At 54.1% G+C, this 16,325-nt stretch overlaps 1 protein-coding gene across 1 annotated transcript in view; it reads left to right on the plus strand.

Annotated features, from left to right (window-relative positions):
- LOC103772354 (agrin-like) overlaps positions 1 to 7,048 on the plus strand; it is a gene marked incomplete at both ends in the record, with an annotated part of 7,407 nt that extends 359 nt beyond the window's left edge. Inside the window, one exon of the mRNA XM_008939683.1 lies at positions 6,787 to 7,048. Within this exon, the coding sequence (XP_008937931.1) occupies positions 6,787 to 7,048 (262 nt within the window). The remainder of the gene's footprint in view (positions 1 to 6,786) is intronic.
- Between the last annotated feature and the right edge of the window lie 9,277 nt (positions 7,049 to 16,325).

Consider the following 16,325-nt stretch of genomic DNA (forward strand, 5'->3'; position numbering starts at 1 on the left):
GCGGAGCTGATTCCCAACTTTCTGCTCGGCCAGGGTTGGGGCTGCCGGGGAAGGTGTGCGGAGCTCTGCTCCGAGCTCCCTGTTTACTTTAGCAGCATCTTGAGTTCCTCCAGCTCCAGCTATTGTTTAACTACCAATCTGGCCTCTGGCTACGTTGGGTTTTTTTTTTTTGGGTCTCCCCCCACCCCCAAGCTGAGAAACTGTAAAGTACCGAGCAACCTGAAATACCATCCCTTGGTTGTCAGAAAACGTGCTGGATGGCTTAACCCTTCCCGGGGCAGGAATCTCCACTTGTGAGGACATGCTGCTGCACGGCCTCTTCCTCTTCTCCCCATCCTCTTTTTCTGCCCAATCTTAAAATAAAAAATACAAGCCAGAATTGCTGCGGATCCTGCCTAGGAATCGCTCTGAGCGGGACCCGGGGTGATGCGGGAAGGTTCACTCGGAACCGTGGCACCGGCCTCTCCTTTAGAGCATCTCTCAACCCAGTAAACTAGTGGCACAGCTTCTCCCTGCCCAGCTGGTGCCCGCTGGCTCCCCCTGCTCGGTGCCACGCGGTGCAATCTGCACCCTGCTCCCGCAAATGAGATGCCAGCCCCTGCGGGCTAGCGCAGGCACCGGCTGCTTGCCAAGTGTCTGGCACCTCCTGGGTGCCACGCAGAACACTCCTAAGCTGCTGGGAGCAGCCGGTGTCCTGCGGCAGCTCGGGGCCCATATGGAGGTAGGTCACCAAGGGTTGCCAGGCAAGTAGGCAGGAGGTGGCCCAGTGAGGCTAGTGACAAGGCAGAAATGCTCCTCTGAGGAATTTGGGCTCTTTCCACCCGCTGTGGACATGCAGCGAGGTGTCTGGGTGGCTAGTGGGAGATCCAGGGTTCATCTCGCTGCATCAGGGCAAGATTCTGGGCTGGGAAAACTGTTTTGCCTGGGCTCCTGTGATGATAAAGCTGCTTGCCCAGCACCTCTGCCCCTGGAAGGGTGTGAAGAGCAGTTGGTAGGAAGGAATTGCTGGTGGTGGCTTTATTGGAAACAGTTTGCACCGCTCAGCTTGGGCAGAGAGTGTCTCACTCTGAGCCAACCCAAGCAGAGCTGTGGAGAAGCCTCGTGCTCCTTTGGAGTTAGCTGTGGGATTTTGCTTCTGCTGGTTGCATGGGTCATGACAGCATCTGAAGGCCAGAACCTGCCCCCAGGTTATCCTTTCAGTCCTGGAGGCCTGTAAAAGAAAATGAAAGGAGGAAAATCTTCTCTCCCACCCTGGCTGGAAGTGTCCATTCCATCCCACCTCGCTGTGGCAGTGCTGCTGGCTCTCCTGGTCACCCTGTGATATTCAGTGGTTTTCTTAGGACAACAGTTCTTCAGTTCCTTTACCTACACACCAAAATTCTCTGTGTAATTTTTAATGGTAAGCCCATGGTATGTTTTCCAGAAAAAAAAAAAAAGCTTTGAAACAGGACTTTTGGAGTGTCTTAAGGACCTGAAAGCAGATAAATCTCTCCAAACTGTGACTTGGTAGGGCGCAGCACTCATGACTTGTAAATACATAGCTTTGCAGCAGCTGCTGGCCTGTTTTAAGATTTCTCAAAGCACTGAAATTGCCGTGGATCCTGCTGATGCTGGGCTGCAGGGTTAGATATGCTTGCAGTTGGGTTTGGTGTTTTTTATCAAGCACCAAGATCCCCAAAGGCCACTTTGGGCACTAAACCTGGCTGCTCCTGCTGTCCTGGAGAGCTGGAACAAGCCCAGGGGCAGAAAGGATCTAGCTGGTGAGAAAACACATCTGCTTCCTCACTGTCCTACTCCAGTAACCATTCTTTAGGCCCTGGGGTTGCCTCCAGATAGCACATTTATCTCTTGTCAGGCTCTTCTTTATCTACAGAGGAAAGGCAAGGGCCAAGTGTGCGGGAGGAGTTCCCTAGAGCCCACACCCAAAATAAAGAGTGTTACTGGTGCTGGGTGGTCTGCCAGGGAGCAGGCATGTGGATATCTCTGAGTGAAGCATTGCTGGATTGTTCTTCCTAGTTAAAGTCTAAACCCTCCCAGCTGAAGCCTTTGATAGATGAAGATAAGCACATTACAACTCAGAAGTGATGTGAAGTTAATGTTAGATAAACACCCATAAACAGCCACCAGCCATGCATTTGCTACTGGAGGAGGTGAATAATAAGGAAGAACAGGCTGACAGAACTCCAGAAAGCAACTCTGAAGGTGAGGGGTTGAACTGGGGCTCCTGACTGTGGCCCTGGGCTCGCTCTGCTCCCCAAACTTGTGCTGCTGCTGCTCATCCTATTTGCAGCCTCTGTATTGTCCTTGTCCCCTCCTGCTTCTGAGTCCCCTGAAGTCCCTGACCCGATATTTTTGAAGTGAGCCCCTATTTATAGGACAAATCCAGATTCTATATGCTATAGGAAGTGTTGAAAAGGATGTAGATCCTGTTCCAAACAATAGGCCCTGTGCTGTGGGGGGTAAGGAGGGCTGTTCTCCAGCCAGGGCTGGCTGGGGGAGTTGCTGGGGGAGGTGGGTTGGGTGCTCTGCTAGCTCCTAGGACAAGGGCAGCTGGCTTCTGCCAGGGAAAGGCACAGAGAGTGACAAGGAAGGGGAGAGAGGGATGGTGTGAGGTCAGGAGGGAAGGGTTTGGCATAGCTGGGTGTGAAGCTGCAAGGAGCTGATGTCAACCCAGTGCCCTTCATCTTTAAGAGCTGCTAAATCTAGGGGTGACCCTTTTTACTTCTCTCCAGAGTGACAACTCTCTTCCTGAGGAGTCTGGACTCTAACTTCTCATATCTCTTCACAAGACTGAGGCTGGCATTTCTCAAAGCAGCCTCCTGGCAGGAATTTGCCAGCATTCCACATGCCTGTGGAGGTGGTCCTGTCCCCTCGGGTGGGATGGACCTCCATGGAAAATCCTTTTCCTTTCTGGTTTGGTGCTGCACTCGGAGATCCTTGCAAGGTTCTGCTTAAATAAAGTTTTCACTGTTCTTGCTCTGCTTCCCTGTAGCTGCCAGGAGTCTTGTAAAACAGTCTTAATCCAGTGTTTTATGTGCTTGCTGGCAAAAGAGTCTGCTACAGGGAAGGGATCTCCTGGAACTAGGTTCTGGCCTTTTTTTTTCCCCCCTCTCTCCTTCTTCAATCCTTGATGTAGCCGGTGAGTCACCAGTGACAAAGTCTTAATTGTGTGTGATGATGAATGGGATGCCCTACAGGTAATTGCTTGATCTCTGGTGCCTTCACATCCATTCATTACAGAGGATAAGGGTGGGGAGAAAGCTGGTGGACTCTGATGTTGCTGGTGAATGCTGTGGCCTGGCTCTGAGGTGCATGACTAGAACAGCCGTGCTAATTAACTCAAATTACCATCTGCTCCAGAAGAAGGGGGGAGGCTTTAGCCTTAACCCCCCTCTTAGACCTAGCTGTGAAAATGCCCCACTGGCTCCTGCCCTGCAGCCCCAGCCCCAGGCTGTGCTCTCTCCCTGCCTCCTGTGTTTTTTCCCCTTTGTCTCCTCTGTGTTTTTGCCCTGGTTGCTCCTGCCCTGCGGGCTGCTGCTGCCGAAGGAAGAGGAGGTGGGGCTGCAGGAAGGTGTCTTGACTTGACTGTGGGGAGAAGCTCAACCACGGGGAGCTGTGCTGGCTGCAAGGAGAAGCAGCTGGTTGGTCCCAGGTGGGGGAAAAGCAGGAGGCTTGTGTTAAAAGTCTGCAAGCTGTGCTGCTGAGCACCAGCCTCCTCACCTCACCTGAGGTGCCACACGTGCTGGTGGCCCCCAACTGGCTCTTTGAAGGGAGCTGCCCCACCTGCCACCACCAGCGTGTGGTGGAGCAGATGCTGGTGTTAGCACCCTGATTCCTGTAAAATCCAGGATGAGGGGAGCCTCCTGTCACAGCTCCCCTTCCTCCTCACCATCTGAAACTCCCTCTGCTCGTTGGTTGGCTGCCATCTCTCTGGGGAGCAGAGCTGGGCATGGCTGGGCAGTCAGCACTGCTCCTCCAGCTGAAATGAGCTGCACAAATGGCTTTGAAGGCTTTGCTTCCTCAGCCCCTCCTCTTCCCCCCACCCAGCAGCTCGGATCTGGGCTGTGTGGGGAGGGATGGCAGCCTGGGTGGAAGGTATTGCATGGTTTTTGGTTGCTGTGGCATTGCTCAGTGCTGGCTGGGGGAGCTGGCTCCTTGCTGGAAGACAGAGGAGTGTGAGGACACGTGGGTACAACACCTCTAGCAAACCTCCCCAGCTCTGGAAGCATGGGCAGCTTCCAAAGAGGGGCTGTGGCAGCAGAGTTTGTGCCTGGGCTGCTTTTTGATCTCAGGGCTCAACCCCAGAAAGATGCAGTGGCTGCTGTTTGGATCATGGGACCTGCTGGGCTGGGTTGGAACTGGGACCCATCAAGCCCAGAGTCCTTCAAGGTGGGCAAATATTACACCAGCAGGAGAAGGTGTGAGAAGTAGGAGGATCTGAGAATAAAATACACTCCTAAACTTTGTTCTTAACCTTCTGTAGAGTACAACACTAGATGAATTCCCTTTTTCTGCTTGGCAGTTGAATGTTGGGCTGAGCAGGAGGGTCTGAGACCATCTTGCTTGCTGCTGTGGTGGTGGGAATAGCTCTGTTCCCTCACCCCAGCACCTCTAGCTGCCTGCTCCTGGCTGTGGCAGGGACAGTATGTGGGAGTTCAGCTCAAGATCATTGTGGGCTTGAAGCCTCTTGGTCAGGACTGAGAGAGGGCTGAGCTCTCACCCCTGAAATTCGGGATTGAGAGCTTCAAAAACTTACAAGGTTGATAAAAGGCCATGAGATTTGCATTTCCCCCTAGCCCACAACGTGTTTTTACCCTTTTATTTGAACTTTGTGGTGTCAGATCTTTGTATGTGTCTTCTGTAGTCACTGAGTAATGGGATGGAGATATTTGGGAAGAGTAAGAGTCTCTCTGGATGGCTTGAAAGAAGCCCACAGGGAAACACAATGCACTTGAAGGGCTGTGCAAGGGCAGAGGCCAGTGAGCTGCACTTGCAGATAATTATTCAAATGGTGAATTCTTGAGTGGGATGATGTCTGCTCTGTGCTTTCCTCAACTGCAGCAAGTCCCCAGCACCTATGTCAGGCACAGAGGCTGTTGTGTGAACAGCTGGGGGCCACCCCTGCTGTCCCCCAGGCTCTGGAGAGACCTCTCTGCCCCCATCCATGTGAGCATCCTCCCTCTGCCCCTCACGTTCCCTTTGGAATTGCACTCTCCAGGTCCCTGTGTGTGTGTGCTTGTTTCAGAGAGGGGATGGAGAGCCCCCTTATCTCTGAGCCACCCCCTCCCTGGGTGCTTTGGTGCTTGGCACAGTGTGCTGAAGGGCTCTTTGGGCTGGGAAGACAGCTGGAGAATGCAGGTGACTGAGCACTCAGGCTGTGGTGGGGGGGAGATGCTGGCAGAGAGCACGACTGGAGCATTCCAGGCCAGGATACCTGTGGCCACAGCAACACCCATGTGCTACAGCAGCCACCCTTGCTCCAAGCAGAACCTTGGGCAGCTCTGATGACCTGTTCCTGTTATGTGCAACTCTCCAGCTCAGCTCTGTTCTGCTTCCCCTGCCACAGGGCTGCAGCAGTAGGTTCTCTGACAATCAGGAGTGGATGGGGACACGTCTCTGGTGTCCCACGTGCACTGAAGATTCATTGTAGGGCTGCTGCATCCCTCCTGCCTGGGTGTTTCTCTTGGGCAGCTTGCTGCAGAGGTTGGCTTGCAGTTGTGTGCAGGTCTCACCTCTTTTGGGGCAGGGGGATGAGCCAGCAGTGGGGTCCAGGGAGGCTGCTCTAGAACTGCTGGCAGCAGGGGGGGAGAGCAGGACTGGCTCTGGTGGACAGGACTTGTGCTCCTCCAGAAGTCTGGATGAGTAAAGGGAGATGGTCTCCTCCTGCCAAACCCTCCATGCATTTCAGCAAGCTGCCTGCCAAGGCAAAGGTTTTCTTTAGTCATTTATAGGAACATGAGTTGCCTTTGATATTTCTACGTGGTGTGTTACCTGCTCTGCCTTTCATCTTCTGAGGCACCCGTGCCTTGTCAGAGCTGGAAGCCTCCCTTCTTTCCTTCACCCAACCCCACCTTCTTCTTCCCATCCCTCTTTTAAAGCCCCTGTGCCACTGCTCAGAGCCTGCCCCATGGGTGAACAGTGCTCTTAGCTGTGCAGCCTTCCCCACTGGGGGCTTCCAGCCATTTAATGTGCCCTTCAAAGCTTTTTTTCTTTTTAAATTCAAGTGTTTTTTTTTTTTTTTTTCCTCCTTTGATACATTTCACCACTGAGACTTTGCTGTGAGTCAAGATATCTCTGGGAGAACTCTACCAGCTGGAGTCTGTCACCTTGAATGATGCTGCTGGGAGCAGAAGGGGGATTCCCCTGGCAGGGCTGAGACTGGCACAGTGTCCTTGGTAGGGCTTGAATCACAACCCCAGCCCTGGGGCTTGGTTCTGTGCAGGTCCCAGCTCACTTATGTGGAGAGGGTGAGTGGTAGGTGAGGTGGATCTCACCTCTCTCCAAGCACCCAGAGTGGATCTCTTGCTATCAGTGTGAATTCTTCATTAGTAACAGGCAAGACTGGGCCAGCTCTGATTTTTGGTTTGTTTATATAGATGATTTTCCTGTTTTTTAGCTTGTTGCCCATGCGTTTTGTGCTTTTAGGAGGCTGGCTAATGAAATGAACCCTGCTGGAAGGCTTGGCCAGCCCCAACCACTCTTGTCCATCTTGTGACAGCCTGCTAAAAATTAACCAGCCCGGCGAGCGCCCAGGAAACCTCTCACATGGCTTTGCTTCCTTTCCAGGTGAGAGTCTGGCGTTACCTGAAAGGCAAAGACATCGTCACCCACGAGATCCTGCTGGATGGGGGGAACAAGGTGGTGATCGGGGGCTTTGGGGACCCCCTGATCTGTGACAACCAAGTCTCCACGGGGGACACGAGGATTTTCTTCGTCAACCCCGCCCCGCAGAGCCTCTGGCCGGCTCACCGCAACGAGCTGATGCTCAACTCCAGCCTCATGAGGATCACCCTGCGTAACCTGGAGGAGGTGGAGCACTGTGTGGAAGGTGAGTCTGGAGCAGGGGAGCCCCTCTCCCTGCTCCCAGCAGCCGTGGCCAAGCCCTGGCTCTGCTGGGCAACCCGTGCTCTTAACACGCCAACCCCTCTCCTCCAAGCTGGTGATGAGATCCTGCTTGTGTCTGGGGTTGAGTCCCATGGCCCTGGGGGTTTGCTTGGTGCCTGGTTCTGGGGTCAGAGGTGGTGGTTGTGACCAAGTAAAGTTGTTTTAGTTTTTTCCTCCAGATTTGACACCGTTTCTGAGCTTTGCAATGAGTCTGATGGGGTTGGGAACATCCCCACTGCAAGTCCTGTGCAAACACGAGTGTGTGGCAGGCACCTAGGAAGGAATTTAGGCACCTAGGGAGGAATTTAGGCACCTAACACCCAAGTTAGATTATCCTGTAGGTTTAGGGCTAATAAGTTAATGGGTTAATCCTGTGGTAAAAGCCTGTCCTTGATGGTAGTCATCTCTAGCTTCCTTACATGCTAAGCCAGCCTCGTGGACTTCTGCAGGGATCCGAGAAGCCAGCAGAGTTCTGCCTGGGGGTGGAATGTGCTTCTCCAAGGTATAACCAGCTCAGAACAGCTAAGTGACTTCTGGGGGTGTGGGGTGTGCTTCTGTGTTGTCATGGTGAAGCTCCATACCCCTTGCACATTAATCTCTTTGGAACCCTTGTGCCTGGTCCCAAAAGAGCTCAGATGAGAGCTGTAACTCTGTGCTGTGCTCATGGGGGTGCTGAGCACAGGGACTGTGGGCTGACCTGGGGCTGTCTGGGACAATGTGAGCAGTGCTGACATGCCCATGCCTAAGAGTGCTGCTGTTGGGAGCAGCTGAGGGGCCAACAGCCCATATGGGCTCTTTAAGAGGGCTTTAGACCTTGAGATGTGCTTCTGTGGAGAGCAGAGCTGGAGAGAACTGCTCTTCCTTCCAGTTGTTGCCCGACCCACCTTGAAAACATCTGTGACAACCCATTTGCCATCTTCTCCCTTCCCCCTTTGTGCTTGTCCACTGCTCCAGCAAGAGCTCTGGGCTGATGGGGGGGATGTGGTGCCCCAAAAACCCTTCGCTGGGGTCTGACTGTGCTCTGAGAGCAGATGAGTAAACAAGGGAAGGAATGCAGGAATTCTGCACAGACAACAAATAAACAGGCAGACTGGCTCCCTCCTCCCCTTGGGTGTGCAGAGGAGAGGCCATAACCCCTTTTTCCAGCTGGGAATGCTGATAGGGGGGATGTGACCCAGCTCTGGGGCTGGGGGAGAGCTGGCTCAGCCAAGGGTCTCACCAGAGGCACCCATCTCCAGTGGGTTTTGTAAGCAGGAGGGGCACTGGAGGTTTTCTCCCTCTCTTTCTCTGTGTATTCCATCTTGCCCTTGAAAGTCTCAGTCCTGCTCCTTCCTTGCACCCAGGGGAGAAGGAGGGGGGAGAATGCAGAGTGTACTTGAGCAAACACTCAGAGGAATTCTGTCTCCCCCAGCCTGCTGTGTTCTTTGGCACGCTGGTTTTGCACACACAATGTGAGCTGGGGTGGCTGGGCTAGGTGGTTCCCCTTGCTGCTGAAAGATGTTGTCCCTCGAGGCCCCTGGGAGGTGATGAGAGATCTTGTTTTCCTCCTAATACCACAGATTTCACCTGGAGTTGGGACCCATTAGTGGGGGAAGATGTAGAATTGTGTCGTGTTGGTGTGGTGCTGGTTCCAGCCCAGGGTGTGTTGGGGCTGGCTGTGTTTGGAGAGCTGGGCTGGGACCTGCTCTGCCTGGGGACACATCCTAGCAGCTTGTCTGGGGTGGGGGTGAGACTGGTGTTGCTGGTCCCAGGAGGGGAGAGGTGGGAAGTCCCTGGGTGCACCAGGCTGTAGGTGGATATGTCTGTCTGTAAATGTGTCCTCTGAGGTGGTACCACAGGAAGGATTGGCTCAGGGTTGGTCCTGTGCTGTTGTGTGAGGGAGATGAGGGTGCCCAAGCCAGGAATATCTAAATTCTCTTTACTCTGTGCTTAAATTGCAGGTCCATGCAGTTATAGGTGGGTTTCTTTCCTCCCTGGTGTGTTAACCTGCCCTGATGCCAGGTAGCAGATGATTTGGGGACTCCTGTCTTCTCTGAAGCTCATTTGCTGCATAGCTCACCTCCTTTAATTAGGCTCCTCTTCCCAGTGGCTCCTCAGGCTGCTGCTGGCATGCAGAGGGTCAGCCTGAGGGCTGGTGGCTCAGGGCTGGGGAGAGCCAGGAGAGCAGCCTGCAGACCATGTGTGGTGGGCCTCACTTCTCCAGCCTGACAGGGGCTGTCCAGACAAGAGACAAGGCAGCCTTGAGTGGCTGAAAACTTGGGTAGGTCAAAGGCTGTTGCTTGGGGGAGTTGCAGTGATTTTTATTCTGGCAGCTGCTTCACTTGCCCTGACCAACCCACCTTCCTTGTCATGTCCAGTGGGCTTGTTTTTCTTCTTCCCACATCTTGGAAGGCTGGTGGTTGTATGAGCATCCTCTCCTGGGTGCTGGCAGGTTTGCTGTAGAGTGTGTGGAACAAACTGACCCCCAAAACCTTCGTTTCCTTCGAGCCCTACCTAAAGCTCAGGCTGCTCCTGAGCTTTGTGAAAGTCCCTCTGAGCCCACCCAGTGCAGCTACCCTGCTGGCTTCTGGAAGTCCAAGCAACTCCAGCCATGAGAACCTGCTCCTTGCCACCCTGGGAACCATTTCTGAGCTCTGAGTCTGAGAATTTAGCTCCAGGACTTGTTTCCCATCAGCTCCCCACAGGAGAGTTCAAAGCCAAGCTGCCCAGAACTCTGCTCTTTGCTGCACTTTGAGTTTAAAAAACAAACTTTTGAGTGCTTTTGCAGAAAGAATTGGAAGAATGGTGGCAGCTGAGTGGAAAAACAGGAATGGTTTGTGTATCTTCATCTCCTGTCTCTCTAGCTTGGAAAAATCCTAGACATCAAAATCTTTCCTGTCTAAGAGGGGAGTTCAAACCAGGGCACCTCTGTGAAACAGTTCAGGTTTGCACTGAATTGTAGTCAAAATGCAAGACTTCAGCAAAGCTCAGCACTGAGGGTGCCTGGAGGGAAGGTTTTTGGTGCTGTACAGCTGAGGAGCAGCTCTGGGGCTGCATGGGAAGCTGGGGTGGATGCTTGGACCACGTCTCTGGGTGGAGGAAGAAGTTTGCTCTGGTCTCTGGGGGGGATGAATGGGAAGGGAGCTGGCCCTGAGCAGTGCTGTGTGGCACCAGGGGTGGACTTGTTCTTGTTCTTCAAGACCCCTGGATGAGGCTTCCTGAGGAGAGAATTGCCCTGATAAGCCACAGCCTTGCTGTATTTGTGCCTTGAATGCTGGTGCTGTATAAAGAGAGCTGGAGTCATAGAGTGGTTTGGGTGGGAAGGGACCTCTAAAGGTCATTTAGTCCAACCCCCTGCCCTGAGCAGGGACATCTGCAGCTAGAGCAGGGTGTTCAGAGCCCCATCCAACCTCCCCTGGAATGGTTCCAGGGATGGGGCAGCAACCAGCTCCTGCTGGAGCTCTCTGCAACCCTCCCAGCAGAGGGGCTCCAACCCTTGGATGATTTTTGAGTCAATCCACAGCCACTGGAGCTTCCCAAAGCCCCCAGCAGCAGGCTGTGTGCTTGATGCTGTGCTCTCCTTGCTGACAGTGCCATGGAGCATGTTCCTCTGGAGCTCAGCAGCTGAGTAAGCCCTGAGTGATCTTTCCCCTGTGTCTCTCTCTCACATTTCACTTTGATCCCAGCAGCACTTGAAGCAAATCAAGATTTTTGTGTGTGATGTGGGAGGGGCTGTGTGCTGACTCCACACTGAGCTGTCTGGGTGGAAGGAAGTTCACAAGAAACCTTTGGTAGGGCCTTGGGTTAATGAGAACCCAGAGCTCCTTTTAAAGAGTGGCTTGCTGGTGGCAGGATTTGCATGAACCCTGGTGCCTTGGCCCCAGCTGAGGGTGCTGGGCTGGCTCTGGAGGTGTGGGTGGAATTTGGACCTCCTGGGAAAAGCCAGGGACCCCCTGCCTGTGGGGAGAGCTGGCAGGGAGCTGGTACAGCCTGGTGGGACAGAGGGTCCTGCTGGTGGCTGGAGAGCCTTGTCCCACAGCACAACGTCCAGTGTCTCATCAGGAAACTCTTGCTCTGAGATTTAGGTCGTGTGGTGGCATCTCAGCTTCTCAGGGGACATGGGAAATGTTCATGGAAATCTGGAAAAATTCATGGAAAATGAACTGAGGGTGGAGGGGTGTTTGGTAAGGATGTATCTGGTTGTCCTGGGAGCAGGGTGTGGGTGATGCTCTCCTCCCTGATGGGAGTTACTCCACCAGGGAGAGCAAGGCTGAGGACTGACATCCTATGTGCACATGTAGCAGCCACCCCAAACCCTTTCTGGACTCTGCTAGCTTCCCAGGCTGCCAAAGCAGTTGTGGCCAGTGCTGTGCTTCTGTTTCTGCCCTGCTTGGCAGCTTCTCTGCTGCCTCCTCCAGCCCTGGGGCTGCTCCTCAGGGGTGGGCAGTGAGGTGGGTGCCTGTTGTGCTGGGCTGACGGGGCCGGGGGGGCTGTTACCCAGCCTGGGAGCTGGAGGGGGCAGCTCTGGGTGCTGCTGTGAGGATTGCACACAGCCCTTTGGGACTCTTCTTCCATCTAGATGCCCAGGATGAAGCTGCTCTGCCCTGTGTTCAGGGGGCTGCACGTGCTCTGTAGGTCTAAAACTGTCACTTAGTTCTTGCTGGAATTCAGATTCTAGCCAGCCCAGAACTCTCCTCTGACTTTTCAGCTCTCTGGCAACCCTAATAATTTACTCCCATGGAACTTTTGCATCCAGTCCTGCAGCCTCAGCTCTCCCCATGTTTTCTCCCACGTCCACTTGGGAGCCAGGGCTGCTTTGAAAGCCTCTCCCTTGAAGTTAGTGTCTGTTCCTTTTTGTCCTCTGCCCGTTCACTTTTATTCTCTCCTCTCTTTCTTTTTTAGGTCTCTGCCTCCACAGAACTGAGACGTTTTGTTCTTGTAAACCAGCCCATGCAAAATTCTCTTTTCAGGCTGCTTACAGAGGCTGTGAGGCAGGCACAGTAGGCTCCTCTCAGCAAGGAAATTGCTGGCATGGCTTGGTGTTAGGTGATTTGGGCTGTGGTCACTTCCCATGCTCTGGTCTCTCTGCAGGCCCTTCTCCACCACTGTAACTATTTCTTTTGAATCCATCCCTGGCATTTCATTGTGCTCCAGGAGAGGCAAGGGAGGGGGCTGGAAGAGGGTTGCTGTGTGGGCTGCTTCTTAAAGGAGGTTTTTCTTTCCTTCCCTCCTCTCCTTGGCTCTGTTTCGGATGGAAGATGATGAGAACAGCATCAACACCTCTCTCTGGGGCTGGTGAGAGAGTCAACCAGCAGCTGGAAAATGGAGAGAACTGAGAGGAGAGAATCTCCTGAACACCCACGGGGCCGTTCCTGCCTCTGGAGCAGGTTCCCCCTGGGGCTGCCAGGTCACGAGCTGGCACTGGGGGCTCGTGGTGGGGAGGAACTGGTGCTGCAGGGGTGGATGGAGCTGTGCTGGCTGGACCAGGGTTTGCAGGAGGTGCTCTCACAGCTAGCATGGGGGGCCCTGAGCGTGGGCCAGGCACAAGGGGCTGTTTCCTCCCTCCCTTGCATGGCAGTAATGAAAAACATCCCCTGGGTTTATGGCAGGAGCTGAGAGAGTCGATTTGTTTAGCAAATTCCTATGGAATTTTAATCTGGTGTGGGAGGCTACTGCTCCAGGAAGGCTCCTTTGGCCTCGCTTCCCACTCCAGCACATCCTGCTGCATTTCTCTGTGGGCTCAGCTGGGGCTCCTGGGGCAGCAGCACGGCCGGTGCAGCTCCTGCCCTGGCTGCCTCTGCAGCTCTGACAAGTGCTGGGCCCCAGCCATATGCTCCTGCTTCTGCTTTTCCTTTGTTTGCTCCACTGGTAACTTGGAGAGGGACTGTGGCTGGCTGTGCTGCAGAGGGGAGCTGCTGCCCTGGGCTCTGGCAGGCTCTGTGCCTCCTCCTGCCCTGTGCTCTGCTCCTCACCCCCTGAGCACTGATCTGTGCTGGGCTGAGGCTGGCACAGCACCTCCTGGGAATGCACAGGGAAGCAGCAGCCTCTCTGTTGCCTCCTTTTTGTGCAGATGTAGGGTAAGAAGAGGAGGGTGGAGGAGGGAAGGGATGTGGGAGTGGGATTACGAGTTCCCACAGACAACCAGCCTGAGACATTTCCACATCCCACTCTGTCCCTGCAACCCCCTCGTGGTGCTTCCTGCTGCAGGATGCTCAGGGCAGGAGCTGTGTTGTCGTGCTCCCAGGCAGGGGGGTGCTGCAGGGAGCTCAGCTCCCCCATGGACACGTGGAGCCCTTGGTGGTGGGGCTGGGGCTGTGAGCAGGAGAGGAAATCCTGCTGCAGGGGTGTCAGAGGAGTGACACTTCCTACTGACACATGTCCATGTTCCTCTTGACAAGACTGGCTCTGCATCTCTCCCTCTGAGCATCTCCTAAATTGAAGGCTTGCAGATCTGGGACTCTGGCACCTCCTCCCTCCACCCTCTTTGCATCCCTTGGCTTTGCAGGATTGTTTTTTGGGCTCTCTGATAGCTCCTCCCTGACACCCCCTCCCTTCCCCTTGCAGCCACAGCTCCCTCCTCCAGCTGGGTGAGAGGCTGGGAGCCTGGACAACCCCTGGGCTGGTGTGCTGGAGGTCAGTCCTGCTGCTGCAGGCTGTGGGACCAAGCTTTGCAGGCAGCCTGGGCTGGGTCAGCCCTTCCCCACCCAACTGCTTTTGGTCACTGTGTCACCAGGCCACAAATCTAAGTTTACCAAAAGCTGTCGTTGTGTTTTAGCTGCTCCTGGCCCAACCTTCCCCATCCTTCCTTTCCCTCTCTGCCCCTTCTCTCTCCACACAGCACCAAGCATGGGAGGGAGCAGTCAGCTCATCCCAGGGGGTGTGCTGGGGGGGTAAATGAGATGAGAGGTGCTGGCAGGATGCAGCCAGACAGTCAGAGGTATGAACTGAGCTTGTTTGAACTCCATCACCAGCCTGCAGCCACCCAGGACTGCGTGGCTCTGCCTCCCTGGCAGGGCAGACTGCTGGCTCCAGATGCCTGAAGTAGGCAAAGCTCTGCCCGTGGCACCCCTGGGGCTGGTGCTGCTGGTTTGGGGCTCTCTCTGGCTGAGAGATGAGGGGTGTGAGCACATGGGTCAGCCCAGAGAGCTGCAGAAGCTGTCCCAGCAGAAGGGATGTGGGGAAGTGGCTCGGTCCTCGCCTGGATTCCAGGCAAAGCCCAGGAGTTCTGCTGTTGGGGAGGACAGAGCTGACCTGCCCCCAGTCTGGAGCTGCTGGTGGGGCAATGGGCAGCACTGGGCAGGCTGGTCTCTGCCCACCAACGCCGTGGGGCTCTGCTGTCAGAGCTGCCAGGAGCCTTGCCAGCACCTGCCAGGGCTTGTTCCAGGCTAATCCTCCCCGGGAGTGGGTCCTGGCTCTGTTTGTTTTATTAAACACTCTGCAGAGATCCTGCATTCCTTTGGGATGACTTCCAGGAGCAGGAGAGCCCTTTGATGTGCTGTGTGGCCAGGGTGGGGACATAATGCCCTGTGCCCCAGGACTGGAGGAATAGCCTCCTCTCCACCGTGGGTTTGGGACTGGAGGAGGTGATGGGTGCCCTGCAAGCTGCCCCCTCCTTGCCCAGGCCATTCTAGCAGCACCTATTTCATTTTTCCTTGAAAAATTGCTCCTCTTTCCCCATTTTCAGCTGCCTGGAATAATTTTCTTTGATTAGCAAAGGAAATGGGACTCCAGTGCTTTCAATAATTCATACCCAATTTGGCTAATTCCAGCCTGGCTGCAGCACAGACTACAAAGTGAATAGGAATGTGTGAGGTTTCAAATCCCTCTTCCTTATTTGCTTCTAATTTTTACTCCCCTGGCTCTGCCCATGTCCAGCAGCCACAGTGCTCTCTCTTTAACCTTCCTACTAAACCAGGGCAGGCTGAGCATGGCAGGGTGTGTGCAGGGGCACAGGGTCTGGGTTCTGCCCCCATTCCTGTCTCAAGCCTCCATGAGTGGCTGCTCTCTCCCCTGCTCAGTGTCTTGCCTGCTTTCTCTTGCTGCTTGGGTGCTTTTTGAACAACCTCCATCCCTCTTGCACCTGAGGCCTTGAGCTGGCCAATATCTGTGTGAGCTCTTGTGCCTTGGCCAGATCCCAGCCCTGCTAATTCTCCTCAGCTCCTTCTTGCAGCTTCACCTGAAAGCCACTTTGTGGTTGAAGGTGGAGCCTGTTTGTGGTGCCTTGCACTGGCCTGTAGCTGCTTTCTCCCATCCCAGAGCTGGTGCTGGGCAGCAGAGATCTTGTGCATCATGCAGAAGCCTGCTGGGAAAAGGTCTTTTGCAACACAAGCTGCTGTAATGGTGTCTGTTGCCTCTGTCTTGGAGCACGGTTTGGAGTAGGAGCCCTGGCTACTTTCTGTTGTGGAGCATCTCTGGTCTATCATCTGGGCTCTGCTCACATCTGTAGCTTGCTTGTTCCATCCTCACATCTTGAGCTGGAGAAGGAAAACGGGTCACAATGGCTCTGCTGCCCCTCCAGGAGACAAACTTTAACATCTTCCATGGCCCACTGCCTCTTCCTACCCTCTTGGTTTTATTCCCCCTGCATAGTAGTGGATGTTGGAAGAGAGCTGCACGTTCCCAGAGGGTGTTGTGTCATCTTGATGGGCTGTAAGTGCCTCTTCTGTCTAATATTAGCCCACTGTGCTCCCTCTGTCTTGCAGGGATGCTAATTAGCTAAAGTGAACCAGAGGACTGGCTGTGCTTCAGCATCTTTCATTTGTGGGTGATGCTCAATTAAAACAAAGGGAACAGGAAAAAAAAGCTGAGGGAGATTTTGCTCCTCTCTATGTGCATCACTTCTTTTTGGGCATTGGGTTCTCAGTTGTGTAATTCAGGTGGGCAAGGCCAGACCAGCACAGAGACCAGCTCACAACTCTCCTCAGACACTCAGGAGTGCTTTGGGTTGGAATTGGTCTCATCCAAACTGCTCCGTTTGGGGAAGGAGGGAAGTGCAGAGACTTGGAATTTGGTGGAGAACCTTTCCTTGAAGGACTTCAAAGCAGTTTGCCCATGTTGTCTTAACTCTCCTAAGTGCTCAGCTTTGGGAACCAAAGGGTTGAGTAAGCTGTGGCCTTGCAGGACTTCTGAACCCCCAAACTGCAGAAGAGAAGTCACTGGAGGGCAGGAGGGGGGAAAAAAAAAATCAACCAATACATTGCTTGCCAACTCTACTTCAGCTGCCAAATTGTGATTGTCTTGGC

The sequence above is a fragment of the Merops nubicus genome, unplaced genomic scaffold (assembly GCF_000691845.1).
Source record: "Merops nubicus isolate BGI_N331 unplaced genomic scaffold, ASM69184v1 scaffold22824, whole genome shotgun sequence".
Taxonomy (NCBI): Eukaryota; Metazoa; Chordata; class Aves; order Coraciiformes; family Meropidae; genus Merops; species Merops nubicus.